We start from the raw sequence: 17,273 nt of genomic DNA, 5'->3' as shown, positions 1-17,273 counted from the left end.
TCAACAAATGTGAGTTAAATGTTATCACTATTTTGCTTATTTAAATCTTTCTTGTAGGTATCCTTATTCCCATTTTGTAAATGAAGGAAAATTGAGGCTCAGAGAGGCTGTACCATTGTACCCAAGAGTGAGCAGATATTAACAGGCAGGTCCAGGATTTGAACTTTGGTCTAGATAGTAACAGAATACCCTGCACCACGTTTTTGCTGTGTTGCTTTGTCTCACCCCTTTGCGTGTATACTGTCGCAGCGTTCAGAACTCCATTCTTTACTAGTAATAGAGAAGTGGCAATATTTCAAACGATTACAGAGGCTAAGCTTACCAAATGCTTTTAGGCATATCTCACAGAAACCTTTATTTCTGGGAGCTCAAAGAGGCTTGGTGAGGTGTCCAGAGTTACATGGCAGCTGAGCTGGATCTTCTGCCTCCAGGTCTTCTGAGTCCCCAATTCGGGCTTCTCTACTGCACCCCTAGACTTGTTCTCTGGCTTTCTGGTTGGGTTTTTGTGTGGTGGTGGCATGTAATTACGAATGATAAAGCAAATCTTCTCTTACTGTCATGAAGAAATAGGAAATTGAAATTATAAGTCATTAAATGGAAAATCCGGAGCCTAATAGTAACGCCAACTCAGCCTCAATCCATTATTGTCTATATATTTAGCCAGTCTATTTTTAAGAGTTTAATATTGAGAAACAGGACATATTTATAATGCGGCTGCATTAATTTCACTACCAAATCCCTGACATTTGCTATAGTTGGCTTAAAAAAAAAAAAAAATTGGCTTACATGTGTTTAAATTTATAACTGCCCTATTGCACTGGGAGGATTTGCCTTAGTTTAAAGAAAGATGGGTGGAAAATCTGCAAATTCCATATTCTGTTCCCTACCAAACCCCTACCATATCATGGGTCGGTAGTGTGCCCAAGTCTAAATTTATATTCTTATACCCTTTGTTCAGTGCACAGTCATATACTACCTTGAAACATTTGTTCATCATTCAGCAAGCATAGCCTATCCCTAAAAGCTGTGAACTGATTTGTTGATAGCCCTTATGCCATTGAAGAGGGTCACCCAGTTTCAGGTGGGTGTCATTTGTGGGAGCACCCTCAGAATTATCACTTATATCATCTAAAGGGAAGCGGACTGAATGGGGGTCCTTTCTTCTCCTCTACTCCACCGTGGACATCAGCTCCTTAAATCATGTTAATTCGTCCTGTGAAACAAGCCATAAAGTAGCATTTAAAGATATCTGTCCAGTTGGACTACTTATAGCTATTTACAATTTTATGACCCTTAACAAATTAGCTAATGTCTATTTGCCTCATTTTACCCATTTGTAAAATGGAAGTAATGGTATGTATCTTGAAAGATTATGTATGAGCTGATCATTACTGCAGTAATGTTACATTAATACATAGCTACAAAATCTTAGTAGCATCCAATAATGAATATCTGTCATGTGTTTGAGGATTGAATGGGGTGCTGTGTTTATTTCAGCTGGGTTTGTTCATCATCTACAGGTTTGCAGGGGCCAGCGACTTAGGCTATAGGATATAAGCTAACTCTGCTTCATGCTACAGATCTGTGAGTCTACCATATGTCACTCATCCACTGATACCAGCAGGATAGCTGTGACAGGTCCTCTTCATGGTGGTGCCAGCTGTCAGTATGTGAGCAGAAATATATGATGTGTCTTGAAGCCCAGGCTTGTAACTGATGCATGCTGACTTCTACCCACATGTTGTTGTTGTTAGTTCTCATCGAGTTGGCTCCGATTTATGGCAAACTTATGTATAACAGAACTTAATGTTGTTCGATCCTGCACCATCTTCATAATCATTGGTATGTTTGAGTCTGTTGTTGCAGCTGTTGTGTAAATCCATGCCATTGAGGGTTTCCTTCATTTTCACTGACCCTCTAATTTCCCAACCTTGATGTCCCTTTCTAGGCATTGGTCTTTCCTGATGATGTGTCCAAAGTAAGCTAGCCAAAGCCTTGACATTCTTACTTCTAAGGAGCATTCTGGTTATATTTCTTCTAAAACTGATTTGTTTGTTCTTCTGGCAGACTAACATAGTCAATATTCTTCGCCAGTGCCATAGTTCGAATGCATCAATTCCTCTGTCTTTTTCATTGCCCAACATTCACGTGCATATGAGACAATTGAAAAGACACGGGCTTGGGTCAGGTGCACCTTAGTCATCAAAATCCATCCACATACCATTTGCTAAAACAAGTCACACAAACAAGCCCAAGTCAAGGGATGAGGAAGGACACTCCATCCACAGTGAGGCTATATTAACAGTGTGGGTGCAGGGAAGGGTGGCAAAATGAGGTTGGTAATTCTTCCACAGGTAATTCTGAGAACTGCATTTACTTAGTTACCTTAAATATTTTTTTTATCACATTGTAAACACTTCATAAATGGTAAATGCTATTATTATTGTGATTGATATTATCTTGCTAATGAGATATTCTTGGCAAATTGGACTGGTACATGTAGGTGAACCTTGGTAACAGATGAACCAGAGAAGTCCAGACTAACTCCTTAGGGGAACCAGCAAAATGAGGAGGAGATTAAATGTCTAGGAAGGAAAGGAGTGACAAGGAGGAAGAGACTGGGATTCTTCCTTTTTCCAACCAGCAACCACAGAAACAACTTACTCTGGCAGATAATGATAATAGCAGAAATATGTTTTTCCAAATGTTTGCCATAACGTGCCTAAAATTCAGGACCTGGTGATCTCTTGCAGTGAAGTCCTGGTAGTGCAGTGGTTAAGGGCTACAGCTGCTAACCAAAAGGTCAGCAGTTTGATTCCACCAGCTGCTGTTTGGAAACCCTATGGGGCAGTTCTACTCTGTCCTATAGGGTCGCTGTGAGTTGGAATCAACTCGATGGCACTGGGTTTTTTGGGTTATAGGGTCGCTATGAGTCAGATTTGACTTGACAGAAGCAGGTTTGGCTTTTTGGTTTGGTTTGGTGATCTCCTAGAAGTCAAAGCACAAACTTGATGAGCATGACAGAGAAGGGGATGAAAGTAGACAGAGAACCATGAGCAGAAGTTGTATTTCCGAGATAACATTGCAGCCATATCAAGTCCTGGGTTATGGGAAGATTTGGGGTGTAGCTATGCTGGGAGTTGGCTGAAGTGGAATGGGGACAGAAGCTCCCACATATTACAGGGACTGTGAATGATGGTAAAATCTAAACATGAGAGGACAATGGGGAGTCAGAGTCCATGGTCCTAAGTCAGCAGCAATGAGTTACTCAGAAGGGAAGCAGAGGACCTAGTATTTTTTGAGTTTTCAATCTGAGCAAGGCCCTCTGCAGGCTTATCTCACTTAAGCCGGATAACAGTAATGGTAATAAAAGCTGTACTTCATTGAGTGCTTAATCCATTTTGGGTACTGTGCTGAGCACTTTGCATATATTATGGCATTGAATTTTAACAACCAAAAAAAAAAAAAAACCCACAATTCTTCAGGGAGATTTATATTATAGGCTTTACAGATGAGGAACTGGGGCTCAGAGAAGTTATGAAACATACCCAAAGTCACATAGTGAGTAGTAATAACATGAAGGTTCAAATCCAAGTCTATGTAACTGTTGTTGCATGTAGTCACTTGTTGTTGCTGTTGGGTGCCATTGAGTCGATTCCGACTTGCAGTGACCCCCATATGACAGAGTAGAACTGCCCCGTAGGGTTTTCTTGGCTGTAATCTTTATGGAAGCAGATTACTAGGTCTTTTTCCCACAGAATCAGTCAGTGGGTTTGAACCACCAACATTTTGGTTAACAGCTGAGTGCTTAACCTGTTGCACCACCAGGACTCCTACACCCTGGGTATCTGGGATAAGAGTATCAGCACAGAAAAATGTAGTGGAGTTGGCTAGCAGAACTCTTAAAGAGATGGGCTTTTTGAACTATGGTCTGGGTAAGGAGGTGTGAAGGGGTAGAAAAAACTGGGCCTTCTTTCCTGTCTCAAAGATGGACTCTCTTAGCAATAAAATCATCTCTCACTTTAAGCTCTAGAAGAGTTAAACTGTGTGGGATATCCTTTGCCCTCCTTGCCATTTGACCGGGCTCCTGCTGCTCTTTATGTCATCCCCTTTACCTTACCTGATTCCATATCCTATAAATCTCAGATCAGTTGACAGCTGCTCTGGGAATCTTCTATAACCTTTCCACTCCCAAAAAGAATCATGGGTCACATCTTCAGTGTTCTCTTGTCCCCTTGCACTTTCTTCTCTACCTGGGCACTTAGCACCCTCTATTTTCATTATTTTTTTACCTGTGTCTCCCACTAAACAGTGTACTCCTTTAAAGAAATAACAATGTCCAATAATCACTGTGTCCCCAGTACTCACCCCTGGATACAGCACCCACTAGGGTGTTGAATGAAGAACTCCAGTTACAAATTATTGGTAGCCCTACAGTGACAGGGAGTGCTGAGCCACATAACGTAGATTTCCTGTGATGTTACAAAAGGGATAAATCTTGGAGGAGAATCTGGCTAGTGACTGTGAATCTCTTTAGATTCTGGACATGTACATATTGCCCGGGGGAGCAGAAGGTCTGGATTTCCTGTGACTGATGGGTTAAGATATTTTTGTCAATGATAATTTTTAACTCTCATTTCTAGTGCTTATTCTATGTCAGGCACTGTGATAAGCATTTTAACAGCTCATTTAATTCAAAAACGTCTCTATAAATTTGTAACTGCAAACCTCATTTTAACACTTGGGGAAACTGAGACTCCAAGTGGTTAAATGACTTGCCCAAGTCCCATAGCTGGTAAGAAATGTGCTAACATTCCAAACTGCAGCTGATTCCAAAGCCTTTCCATTGACACAGCTTCCATCTAAGTGGCAGGAAAGTGACCAAGAAGTCTTCGACCCAGCCTGTCTAACTATAGTGATTGCTTGACCCTTTTTCCCTTGCACAGGACTTGTGAGCCTGTAGCTCCAACTCCAGCATGACCTTTGAAAATCCTCCTTACCCCTCTGGGCTCTATAGAGTGGAAGATTGTAATGATATTCCTAGTTAAGGAACGTGAAAATGCTTTGCAAACTAAGGAGTGTGGTTCTTGTGGTTATTGTGTTCATCTTATTGGGAGCACATTCATTTACATTTAGACCTATAGCCTGATGGAGCTGGAAGGAATCTTAGAGACCGTCTGTGTCCTGGCTAGGAGCTGTGCAACCAGCTCCAGAGAAGCTGGAAGGTATTCTTCACAGAACAGAGAAAACTATTGCTAGATTTAATTCCATCATTCAAACTCGATGCAGTTCTCCCAGCAGAAATTATGACCACCCTACAAGTCTGCAATATTAACCAACAGGCCCGAGATCATGTATATAAGAAAAGGCTATTCCCAAGATTTCCAATTTATATTTGTTGCTGTTTGTTCATTTGTCTTGTCTGCAGGCACTTGCTTGAAGATAAGCTGTACCAGGCACCAAAGGTTTAAGAAAATGTATGAGAGAAAAACTAAAAAGTGTGAAAATTCTATCCATCAATTCATTATCCCTGAGAACTAGGGAGAGATGGCCATTTTTAAAAATGTTTAGATGGATTTTAAATTTGTTCTAGTAGTGGAGCATTCTCATTTGACTAAGCCATTGTTTGGTTTTCTTTCTTATTTTTTTTCTCTTTTCTTGAAGAGGAGACTCCTATATTAGATACGAAGTTGGAATTTATGACTGGAATATCATAACTTAAAATTTGATGGTTCCTTACATTTACACCAGGTCTTCCCAGCTGAAGCATCATTTAGGATGGTCACGTCTTCTCTTAGTTTCTTCCCCTTAATTCTGGCACTCGAGTGCACCCTAGTCCAAAGTCTGTGGACAAAGCTGGCGGTTGAGGTTAAAATTATCCTAGGAACTGGGAAAATAGGAAGGAGTAGTAAAAACAGGAGACTTAGTTGATGGACCTTGGATTGTTGTTAACTTTCATCATAACTTTGTCTCCTAGTGACTCAGTTTTCATACCTGAGAAATGGAGAAATGTATAATTTCTAAGAGCATTTCCAAAGTGGATGCTTTATAACACAGATGACTTTAAAAATGAATTAATGAAAAATGAATGAATTAATGAATGAATGGAAGGACCAGTCATGAAGGTGAAGGGTTAGTAAGAGGAAGATGAGCAATAACTGCTCTTTCTTCAGCACTATTTTCTAGATGTTCTGTGAGAGACATTTTATATACATAACAACATCTAAACCTCCCAACAACCCTGCAGACATTTTCATGAGGAGAAAACTGAGGGTTGGAAAAGTAAAGACAGTGGCTCAAGGCAACATGGCAGCAGAGTTGGTATTGGGACTCAAGTGGGCTTTCTTACTGGCACGAGGCAGTACGACCAAGCAATGCCACGTGGTGCTTGGTTGTCTGAACAGAGTAGTGTTAATGAGATAGAACTGATGAAATGGGATATAGGAGCTGAGCCTGAGACTTCAAAGTTGGAGCATCTTGTCCACCAACATTGAGTGAGGCAGGCTAGTCTTCAAGCAAGCTGAGCTACTGGCTCCCACCTGGGCTGGATTGCCTGGGTCTCCTTATCCAGATGATCTAAGGAGGCACTGGGCTGTGTCAGAATGACTGTCTAGGCCCAGAGAAGTCATATCTTTAAAGTTGAGATACCCATCTCCACCCACTATACAGGCCAGTGTCTGTAAGTATAGGGTGACACAGTGGATGAAGCTGGGGCGTCAGAATCCCTGTAACCTGGTTCAAATCTCAGCTCTCCTATTTTTAAACTGTGTGTTCCTGGGAGATTACTTAACTTCTCTGGGTCTTGATTTCCTCATCTTTAAACAGGATCTAGTGATACTTACTTTTTAAGGTCGTAGAAGGAATAAATGAGAAAACATATGCAAATGCCAACCCCTTGCCTGGAAAAGAGTTGATGCTCAAGTTTTGTGAATTTTATTTCTTGTATAGATTGGGTGAGTCTAAAAAAATCAAAGAGGGTGATAAAAGTGAAAAGGAACTTGAACCTAGCCTTATACGAATGTCAGTGTAGAACATCCAAGGTTCTGTAGCGGGGAGAAAGCTGAATGACAGTTTTGAGTGTAGAGTTGTTGAGTATCAGAGTAGATGGATGTGCAGTGCCTGTTCTGCAGGGTCAAGTACAAGGTTGATGCTTGCTTGATATCTGGAAACTGACACACCTCTTGTCCATTTGCAAAGTGACTCAAAGTCCATCCTTTTACCTGTCTTCTCCTCTCTCTTCTATTGCCTTCTCTACTCCTTCCCTCCTGTGTTTTCTCTTCGTTTTTGTCCTGCCTTCTCCGAACCTTCCTTCTCTTTGCCCAACCCCCTTCTTTTGCCCTGTCTTTTATTATCTTACACAGGTTGCCTCTCTGCTCATGTGATCTCTTCCTACTCCCTTCTTTTTTCCTCTCCTCTGTCTCTATCTTGGCTTGGGGATCAGGGTTCCTCTCCTCAGGCCCCAGTGGTTCTTTGCCATTAAGCTTGACAATCTCTCATATGTCAGTTAGAAAGAGGTGATTTTCCCACTCCTCCCCCACCCTTTCCTGGGCCTGCCGTGATGCTCCGATCAAGCACCATCTGTTGCATTCATCCAGGCAATGAGTGAGCATTTTGCTGCTCTGGGGAGGCAGAGCTTAGTGGGTACTAGGAGGTAATGTGGCTTGTTTGGACAACTTGATACATTGAGATTGATACTGCTGCCGGATGGGGTCGGGAAAGATGGGGGGAAGGGTGCCCAGGATGAAATTGGCCATGGAGGGGTGTGCAGGAGTGTTTTCCTATCTTTGCCTGTCTGAGGTCTTGGCACTGTCCTGAGGCAAGAGCAGCCAAACAGATGGATGGGATTTGCCGTAGCTGGAATCAGAACCCTGTGTAGCTCAGGGGAGCAAACTGTCCCTCTCTGTGTGTCATCGCCTCCCCACAGCTAGTTGAATCTATATCCGCTTAGGAGAAAGTAAAGCAGAAATAACAGGATGGGAGGAGGCTGACCTTTAGGAACTGCTGAATGTCAGAGCCATGAAAAAAAAAGGGAAGGCATATCGGTCAAGGTCCTAGCTGAACAAAGAAGGCACCCTCAGACAGAATTTTGAAGAGAATTCAATGAAATGACTATTTCCAGAGGTATAGATATGGGTAAGAAATCAACGTGGGGTTCTTGAGGCACCAGGGATAAAAAAATATCAGAAAGCCAATACTAGCCCCTAGAACTGAAGGGGCAAGGAGATGAAGTAGTCATATTGGAACTTATGGGAACTGGAGCTGTCAGGGCTTCTGACAGAAACTGTCATTGTCAAGAGTCAGTCTCTATCAGAAATCTAGTGCAGAAGCAATAAAAGAGCAAGGGAGGAAATGCCATATATCCTGCCAGAGCATCCATTTGGCCAAACTCAACTTGTAGCAAAAAAGAGCTAAAGGCTAGATGATAGAGTCCATAGAATCTGCCTCAGGACATGGAGTGGGATAAGAAGGAATCTAGGGTTAGAGAATGGATCTGAGGGTGCAAATGGAGAACCACCAGTAAAGATCAGGAATGATCATGTGTTCTGTTACCTAAGCTATTTCAGAAGTTCATGTTCTTAACCATTAGGCTATACTGCCTCTCTACCTTTTAAAAGGAGTGCCTGGATAGATTCTCCATGGAGCTTAGCTGTCTCTTGTGAGTGTCTGACCTACAGACCTTACTGTCTACTCAACATCTCCACTTAGATGTCTCGAGGATACCCCACAATTTTCCTATCTAAAGCAAATCCATGTTCTCTGCTTTTCTCAAGCGTGATCTCTCCCAGTATCCCTCCTTTCACTGAGAGATACCATAATGCCACAGCTGTGCAAGGAGCCATGCCCAAACTTCCCTCTCCCTTATCCACCAGTTCCAGTCACCACATTCAGAGTAAGCTTTACCTACAAGATAACTCTCAAATTTACCCACTTTTCTCTCAGCTGCCAGAGTTATTTTCCCTAAATGCAAATCTCATCAAGTCACTCTTCTGTCTACAACCTTCAGCATGTTCCATTCTTATGAAAGCCCAAAAAGCCATCTAGAATCTGACCTCTTTTTATCTCTCCAGGGTCATGTCACCTGCTTCCAGTGTTTCAGCCCCGTTAGCTAATTCCATATTTTCTTCTCCCCACAGGGCCTTTGCCTAGGCTGTTTCCTCTTCCTGTTTGCTCTCCCCACCTCACCCCATCCTGCACCCCCTACTTTCTTCCCACTTGATTAATTCATACTCCTTTCAGAACTCAGTCACAATACTCACTTCCTTGGGGCAAGTTTTGGTAATTTTCTTAGACAAAGTCATATGCCTCTAATATAACCCTTTATGTCATCACTCACCACTCCTTCATAGTGCATATGACTTGTAAGTTTTATTTTATTAATATTGGTCTTCTACCATGAGGGCAGTGGCTGATAGGATTTTGTTTGTTTACTTGTTTTTTCACCTTTGTATCCCCTGGACCCAGCACAGGTGCATGATCATTTTTTCAAAGATACTTGTTGCATGAATGAATGAATAAATATAGAGATGAATGAATGAATGTTGACAGACTTCTGTGGATCCCTCCCTTGGAGGATTCCAGACTTTGGCTTGCTCTGGGCTCTTGACCATGGTACATCCCACTCTTAAACAATTTTGGGCAAGTCACTCTCCTTTTTGGGTCTAATGCATCAGAATTGGGCATGACAATACTTCTCAGGCTTGCCCTTTGGCACACTTTTGTTGGAGGGTGCTAGGGGGTTGCTGCTTCACAGACTTGGCATTGGGAGGCCATATTTGGCACGTTCTTGATTCACCTTCAAGTAGACCTAACTAGATACCATGGAAAAGAGATAGCAAGAGAGGCAAGCAAGGAAGCTCTAATGCCACCAGATGGTTCATATTCATTGCCAATTCTCTTGTCCTTGGAAAACATAATTTTCCCACCTCCCCAAAGATGGGGTTTCTCCCAGAGCCCAATTCACAGACCAATGCTTTGGGTAGGAGCTGCCTTATCTGGTTAAGCTGATAATCTTTCCTGGAAAAGCAGAAACTCATTAGAAATTGGTGTTGGGATGTTCAGGTGCCTTCTTTGTCTATTCTGGTGAAGCCCCCTTCAAAGAAACAGGAATCTTTTACACTTCTCATCTCTTGCCATTGTACAGCATGCAGCACAAACTGAAGACATTTCCTAGCCTCCAGAGGCAGAGATGGAGGGAGGGCTGAATTTGAAGATTTCAAAGTCGGGGCTGTCTTTGGGAATTTCTCAGAAGCATTGAGGCCATTCAGCAAATTTCCTTTTCTTCTTTCTGGTTTCCTCTCGTTGCTTTTTATGTTGCCTCTCTCCTTCCTTCTTAAGCTTTTCTGCTGTTTATCCTTTTATCTTCCTTCGTTTTCACTCTGCCTTTCTGACCTCACTGTCTCCATTTCCAGGAACATTTCCACTAGTCTCAATTTTAAAACTTTGAGGAAATGTGGCTGCTAGCAAATCATTAAGGGGGGTTATTGGGAATGGAACGTTGCTCTGGGTGTGAGAAGACCTGAGACCGAGCCCTGACTCTGCTACTTACTAGCATAGAAGAAGTCATATTCCTTGTTTGGGGGTCTCAATTTCCCCCCAGGAAAATGGGCATATTATACCAAATGACCTACATTGCCACCAAAAACCAAACCAAACCAGTTGCTGTCGAGCCAGCTCCAACTTATCGCAACCTCATGCGTGTCAGAGTAGGCCTGTGCGCCACAGAGTTTTCAAGGCTGTGAACTTTCAGAAGCAGATCACCAGGCCTTTCTTCCAAGGTGTCTCTGAGTGGGTTTGAACCACCAGCCTTTCTGTTGATAATTCAGTGCTTATCTGTTTGCACCACCCTGAGATAATTTTATTTCCAAAAATGTTGTTTAACTTATCTACTTCTCCGTACTTTCCCTGGCACTGGCTGGTTCAGGCTACCATCACCTCTGGCTGGCTTGTGCAAAATCCTCTCGTTGGCCTCCCTCTCTGCCTCTACTTGCATTCCCCAGACTGTAGTAATTGTTATCAAGGTGACTCAATTTGGAGATATCAGTTTCCTGTTTAAAACCTTTCAATGACAACCTGTTGCCATTTGGATAAAAATCTATACTCCTAAATGTAGCTTACAAGACGTTCTCACCTCTGCAGCTTCATCGCCCACAGCCCCCTCTTTGCATGCTCTGCTGAAGTTGCACTGAGCTCCTTCCAGTTGCTCCAGGCATCACGCTGTTTCTGGCTCCTGATCTTTGCACTAACTTCTCCTGTTACCCAGGACACTCTTCTTCCCAAATCTTTCTACCAACTCCAGCCTGATCTTCCTTGCTTTGCTAATTCCGACTCATCCTTAAGGCCTCCACCTGGGTAGTGCCTCCTTTAGGAAGCCCGCCTTGACTGCCAGGTTGGATGAGATGACCCATCCTGGTACTCTGCTATCACTTCCTTTTACTCTCCTATCACAGACATATCACACAGTGTTGGGATTGCCTGGATATATGCCCTACCAAACTGCAAATTACTTGAATCATGGATTGTGTCTAGCCTTTCACCACCATCTGATAAAGGCCTAGGGTAGTACCTGGACCATAGAAGGTGGGAACAGATAACATCTGTACTGGGACCAATGGGTTGTGATTCTGTGTTGGCATTGGGTCAGGGAGGGAGTTCCAGGGACTCAGGGTGGCCAGGTCCAGTCCTCCAAGGGCTGGGGGTGGGCCTAGCCCTAATCTCAGCCCCATTACCCACCTTGTAGCAGCAGCTGAGGCGACGCAGGAGACAGTGGAGTCCCTGATGCAGAAGTTCAAGGAGAGTTTCCGTGCTAACACGCCCATCGAGATCGGTCAGCTGCAGCCAGCTCCACGCAGAGTGTCAGCAGGGAAGCGGAGGCGGAGGAGCAAGTCTCGAGGTAGGCCCCTGGTGCCTCTTGTCAGGAACAGGCTGCCCCAGGTTCTAACGATGCTGGGGAGAGCTGCACCCTCTTCCCTGGCTTCCTTGTGGTCATTGAACTCATGACCCTGTATCCGCAGTAAATCATCTCAACAGAAGCCTTGAAGACTGCAGACCTGTGACCCTAGGTGTTTAGCTAACTTCTGAGTCTCAGCTGCCTCATGTGAGTCTTGGAATGGATTATACATCTGTTAGGGTGATGGATTAGCATCAGTATAGAAAGTGCCTAGCACAGGGCCTGGCACGCAGTAGATGCCCTTTAAATTGTAGCTGGTGTCATCCTTGAGAGGGCAAGAGAGCCAGAATGAACTTGGGAAAGGCATCCTTAGGCTGGGAGCTGAGAACACAGGTTGGGCCTATTCTTTAGTGGACTATATAATATAGTGGTTGTGAGCAGGAACATTGCAAATTTGATACAACTGGATTCAGATTTCATTTCTGCTCCTTTCCAATAATGTAACCTTGTGCAGGTGCCTCTACTTCTCCAAGCCACTCCTGTCTCACAGAGTTGTTCTATCATAGCAAAGTGCCCAGCTCAGAATCCAATAAAATGTAGTTCTGCCCCTTCTCCTCCTTCTCCTCTGCTTCCTCCTTCCTCCCTTTTTCTCCATCATCATCATCTTCTTTCCCAGCCTTTCTGTGCGACTTTGTATATGGAAGAAACCCCTTATCATTGCCTGATTTCTAAACTCCATCTTTATTTTTTTTTTCAGTCCATTCTGCAGGCTCCAGCTGGTTTCTCTTGTTTCTGCTCCTCTGGTTCCTATAACTTGGTTCTTCTTATGTCACCCTCCTTCTCCTATGGCTTTAATGGTTGTCCAGTACCTTCAGAGGTTGAGGCTTATGCACATGACATTCAAGGCCAGCACAGAGCTCTAATCTCTCTGCTGTCTCTTCTAAACCCATGTGCTCCCATTTCCATGTTCTTTCCTATGTCATCCCCTTTTCATGGAATCCCCTGTGTGACCTCTATGAATAATCACTATCATTTATTGAGAACTTAACTCTATTCCAGGCACCAGGCAAAATGCTATCTGCATCTTATCTCATTTGATCCTCAGAACAATCCTATGAATCAGCTACAGTGGTGATTCCCATTTTACAGATGAGGTCACTAAGGCACAGAGAGCTACAGTAACTTGCCCACGGGACATCCTGGTAAATGATGGCTCCAGAGAGAACTAAGCAGTCTGAATCCTAAATCTTTGGTCTTAACCACTGTGTTCTATGCTAGCATGGTTTCCTCTTCTGTAAAATTGGAGTATCAATCCCTACATCTGAGGTTGCTTTGAGGATTGATGAGGCGATGAGTGTAGACTGTAGACTGTCTTGTATTTTGTATATTTGTTCTGGGCTAGATATTCAGGGCCACTCCTGATTTTGCTTGGCTTTGTCTGTCTGTTTTTATTTCTCCACCTTTTCCTAAGAATCCCTCCAACTTCCTCCCTACACAGACATACACACACACCATAAACACACTTGGCCGTAAGTCTGTAGTTTACCCCCTTTTTGTTACCAGTCTGAATTCATATGTTTTTTTTATCATTTCCTAAGAATTTTTATGGCATTGAAATCTTCAAAAATATCCTTTTTATACACCTTGATTTTCTTAGGGATATAGGCTGTTTCTAATATTTCATCACTATAAACAATGCCACACAGAACTTTTTTTGTTTGTGTAAAACTTGGCCTTCATTCTGTTTCCCCCTATTAGAGAAAATTCCAAAATTAGAATTAATTAAAATCTAAAATAGGCAAATATATGGAGATGAAAGTTCATTGGTGGTTACCAAGGGTGGAAAGAAGGAGGAAAGAGGGAGTTATTGCTAATGGGGTCCTGAGCTTCTGTTAAGGGAAAAAATTGAAAAGGGATAGTGGTGATGGTTGCACAACATGCTGGACATAATTAATATCACTGAATTGTACTGTAAGTCCCACCACTGCCAGTGAAGGTTTGGGAGCCCTGGTGGTGCAGTTGTTAAGAGCTACAGCTGCTAATCCCACTTTGGTGAGTGGCGCCTGGGGTCTTAAATGCTAGCAAGCAGCCATCTAAGGTGCATCAATTGGTCTCAACCCCACCTGGAGCAAAGGAGAATGAAGAACACCAAAGACACAAGGTAAATATGAGCCTAGGAGACAGAAAGGGCCACATAAATCAGAGACCATATCAGCCTGAGATCAGAATAACTAGATGGTGCCCGGCTGTAACCGATGACTGCTCTGACGAGGAACACAACAGAGAATCCCTAATGGAGTAGGAGAACAGTGGTATGCAGTCCTCAAATTCTTGTAAAAAGGCCAGACTTAATGGTCTGACTGAGACTAAAAGGACCCCAGAGGTCGTGGTCCCCAGACCTTCAGTTAGCCCAATACAGGAACCATTCCCAAAGCTAAGTCTTCAGACAGGGATTGGACTGGACTATAAGAAAATGATACTGGTGAGGAGTAAGTGTCTTGGCTCAAGTAGACACAAGAGACTATGTGGGCAGCTCTTGTCTGGAGCAGAGATGAGAAGGCAGAGGGGGACAGAAGCTGGCTGAATGGACATACGGAATACAGGGTAGAGAGAAGGATTGTGCTGTCTCATTAGGGGGAGGGCATCTAGGAGTACATAGCAAGGTGTATATAAATTTTTGTGTGAGAGACTGACTTGATTTGTAAACTTTCACTTACAAGCACATTTAAAAAAAAAAAAAAGCTACGGCTGCTAATCAAAAGGTCGCAATTTGAATTCCACCAGCTGCTCCTTGGAAACCCTATGGGGCGGTTCTACTTTGTCCAATAGGGTTTCTGTGAGTTGGAATTGACTTGACGGCAACTGTTTTTTTTTTTTTTTTTTTGTACATGTAAACAATACTGAAATAGCAAACAGTTGTTAAATATATACTTACTGCAGTTAAAAGAAAAAATTCCATGTTGACAAAATGAAAAAAATAATCTACCTTTTTAGACTGAACTATAATTAGATATCAAGTTATTTTAATCTATAAATGAGATGGGGACTTAGGCAACTAATGCATAAAGAAATTCATTTGTATCTTAAAAATGTATCTTGAATCTGACCTCCCTTTATTCGTCATCATTATTGCCACTGTCATCTAGCACCTCTTCCCTGCACTGCCCTCCTTTTGATTCAGTCTCCCCAAATCAGTCACAGTAATCTTTTTAGAAACATAAACCAGATAAGCATCTTCTGCTTAAAAATCCTTCAGTTGTTGTTGTTGTTAGGTGCCACTGAGTCAATTCCAACTCATAGGTACCCTATAGGACAGACTAGAACTGCCCCATAGGGTTTCCTAGGCTTAAATCTTTATAGGAACAGATTGCCAGGTCTTTTCTCCTGGGGAGTGGCTGGTGGGTTTGAACTAACAACCTTTAGGTTAGCAGACAATCGCTTAAACATTGTGCCACCATTATCTTTGGAATTAAGTCCAAACTACCTGCCATGGTTCATAGACTTTCGTGATCTGGCTCCTGCTCTCTTCTCTAATGTCATTTGCTATGCAGTCCCCTGGGCTCCAGCCAGACTGCCTTCCTTCATGTTACAGGATCACGGCAAATGACTCACCTCTTTAGACCTGGAGAAATTCTTGTTCCCTCTGCTTGCCATTCCTCCCTCACTCCCTCAACTGCCCTTCTGGCTGCCCCCTTCTTACCTTTTAGCTCTCAGTTCAATATCAGCTCCTCAGAGCTGTCTGCCGTGACTACTCAATTCAAAGTTTTTCATCTTTCCATCTCTGACATGCTGTTGTTGTTGTTAGGTACCATTGAGTCAGTTCCAAGTCATAGTGACCCTAAAGAAGAGAGTAGAACTGCCCCATAGGATTTTCAAGGAGCAACTGGTGGATTCAAACTGCCGACCTTTTGGTTAGCAGCCGTAGCTCTAAACCACTGCACCTCCAAGACATGCTGTTAGATAACCCATTTTTACTTCTTTCATAGTACTGGTTTAACCTAAAATCATATATATTTATTTGCTTGTTTATTCTTTCTTTCTAAAATGTAAGCTTCGTATTCATAAACCTGATACATAGAAAATACTTAACAATTTTTTTTTTTTTTTTAATAAATGAGTGTATTAACATTCAAAATCATTGGAAAGTGCTCAGTTGTGTAACTTTCAAAGTGGTGTTATAGGTTAGTACGTGCTGAGTCAAAAGCCTCCTGGTACAGACCTCTAGGGGAACCCGTTCCCCTCACAGATAGAATCACTGACAAATAGCACATTAAGTGTGCACAAGTGGATGCTGTTACAGCAGTTTTCAAAATGGCTTCAAAGCACTGTGCTTGTGCTTTGGCTTGGACTATTGGACGATAAGATTTTTTTCAGAAAAGGGGTAAGGATAGTATATGTCAGCCTGGCATAGGCCAACTTGTTTACCACAGATTCTCAAAATTTTCTTGGACAAAAGGACTCCATGGTCAAAAAGGTTTGGAAATGCTATACACTCCGTCTTCCACTTGGAGATCCCCCAGCACATCTTAATCTGGTAGAGACCCTGAGAAGTCCTGCAGTAAAGGAAGCTGGGCTGCTTTGTTTAGCTCAATGTCTGTGAAACCGTCTTAACCACTGTCTTAGTTATCTATAACAAATACCACAAGTGGATGGCTTTAAAAAGAGAAATTTATTCTCTCACAGCTTAGTAGGCTATAAGTCGAAATTCAGGGCATCAGCTCTAGGAGAAGGCTTTCTCTCTCTGTTGGCTCTGGAGGAAGGACCTTGTCATCAATCTTCCCCTGGTCGAGGAGCTTTTCAGGCCAAGGAACCCCAAGTCCAAGGACACATTCTGTTCCCGGTGCTTGTTTCTTGGTGGTATGAGGTCTCCAGCTCTCAGCATGCTTCCTTTTCCTTTTTATCTCTTGTAAGATAAAAGGTGGTACAGGACACACCCCAGGGAAACTCCCTTTACATTGAATCAGGGGTGTGACCTGAGCAAGGGTGTTACATCCCACCCTAATCCTCTTTAACCACAGGCAGATATTAAGATTTATAACATAGGAAAATCACAAAATGGAGGACAACCACACAGTACTGGAAATCATGGCCTAACCAAGTTCACACATATTTTGGGGGGACACGATTCAATCTATGACAACCACAGACTCTATTTTTCCCGTAGATCATTTATTAACATCTTATGGAAGAGAAGTGTCCATAGAAACACCATTTTGGAAATGCTTCTTTAGCCTTTACTGCCATCAAAAATTCCAAATAAAATCCCAGGCTTACACTGTCTCTCCCTTCCCCCTGCCGCTGAGGTGGTCATGGGCTTTCTGTCCCAGAGTGGGAGCACCTGGCCTTTCTCTGCTTCATTAGGCTCCACGCCCAGTCTGTGATGCCC

At 42.8% G+C, this 17,273-nt stretch overlaps 1 protein-coding gene across 6 annotated transcripts in view; it reads left to right on the top strand.

Moving 5' to 3' along the window:
* ASTN2 (astrotactin 2) overlaps window positions 1-17,273 on the top strand; it is a 1,062,617-nt gene that overhangs the window by 268,421 nt on the left and 776,923 nt on the right. For 4 of the 6 annotated variants that reach the window (XM_049897084.1, XM_049897082.1, XM_049897086.1 and 1 more), the window contains exon 5: window positions 11,738-11,890. The exons of 1 other annotated variant lie outside the window; for it this stretch is intronic. In XM_049897084.1, the coding sequence (XP_049753041.1) occupies window positions 11,738-11,890 (153 nt within the window). The remainder of the gene's footprint in view (window positions 1-11,737; window positions 11,891-17,273) is intronic. One more of the 6 variants, XM_049897083.1, reaches the window with a different exon arrangement.

The sequence above is a fragment of the Elephas maximus genome, chromosome 9, assembly GCF_024166365.1.
Source record: "Elephas maximus indicus isolate mEleMax1 chromosome 9, mEleMax1 primary haplotype, whole genome shotgun sequence".
Taxonomy (NCBI): Eukaryota; Metazoa; Chordata; class Mammalia; order Proboscidea; family Elephantidae; genus Elephas; species Elephas maximus.
The sequence above is the reverse complement of the archived record's forward strand: the minus strand, read 5'-3'. Positions and strand labels throughout refer to the sequence as shown.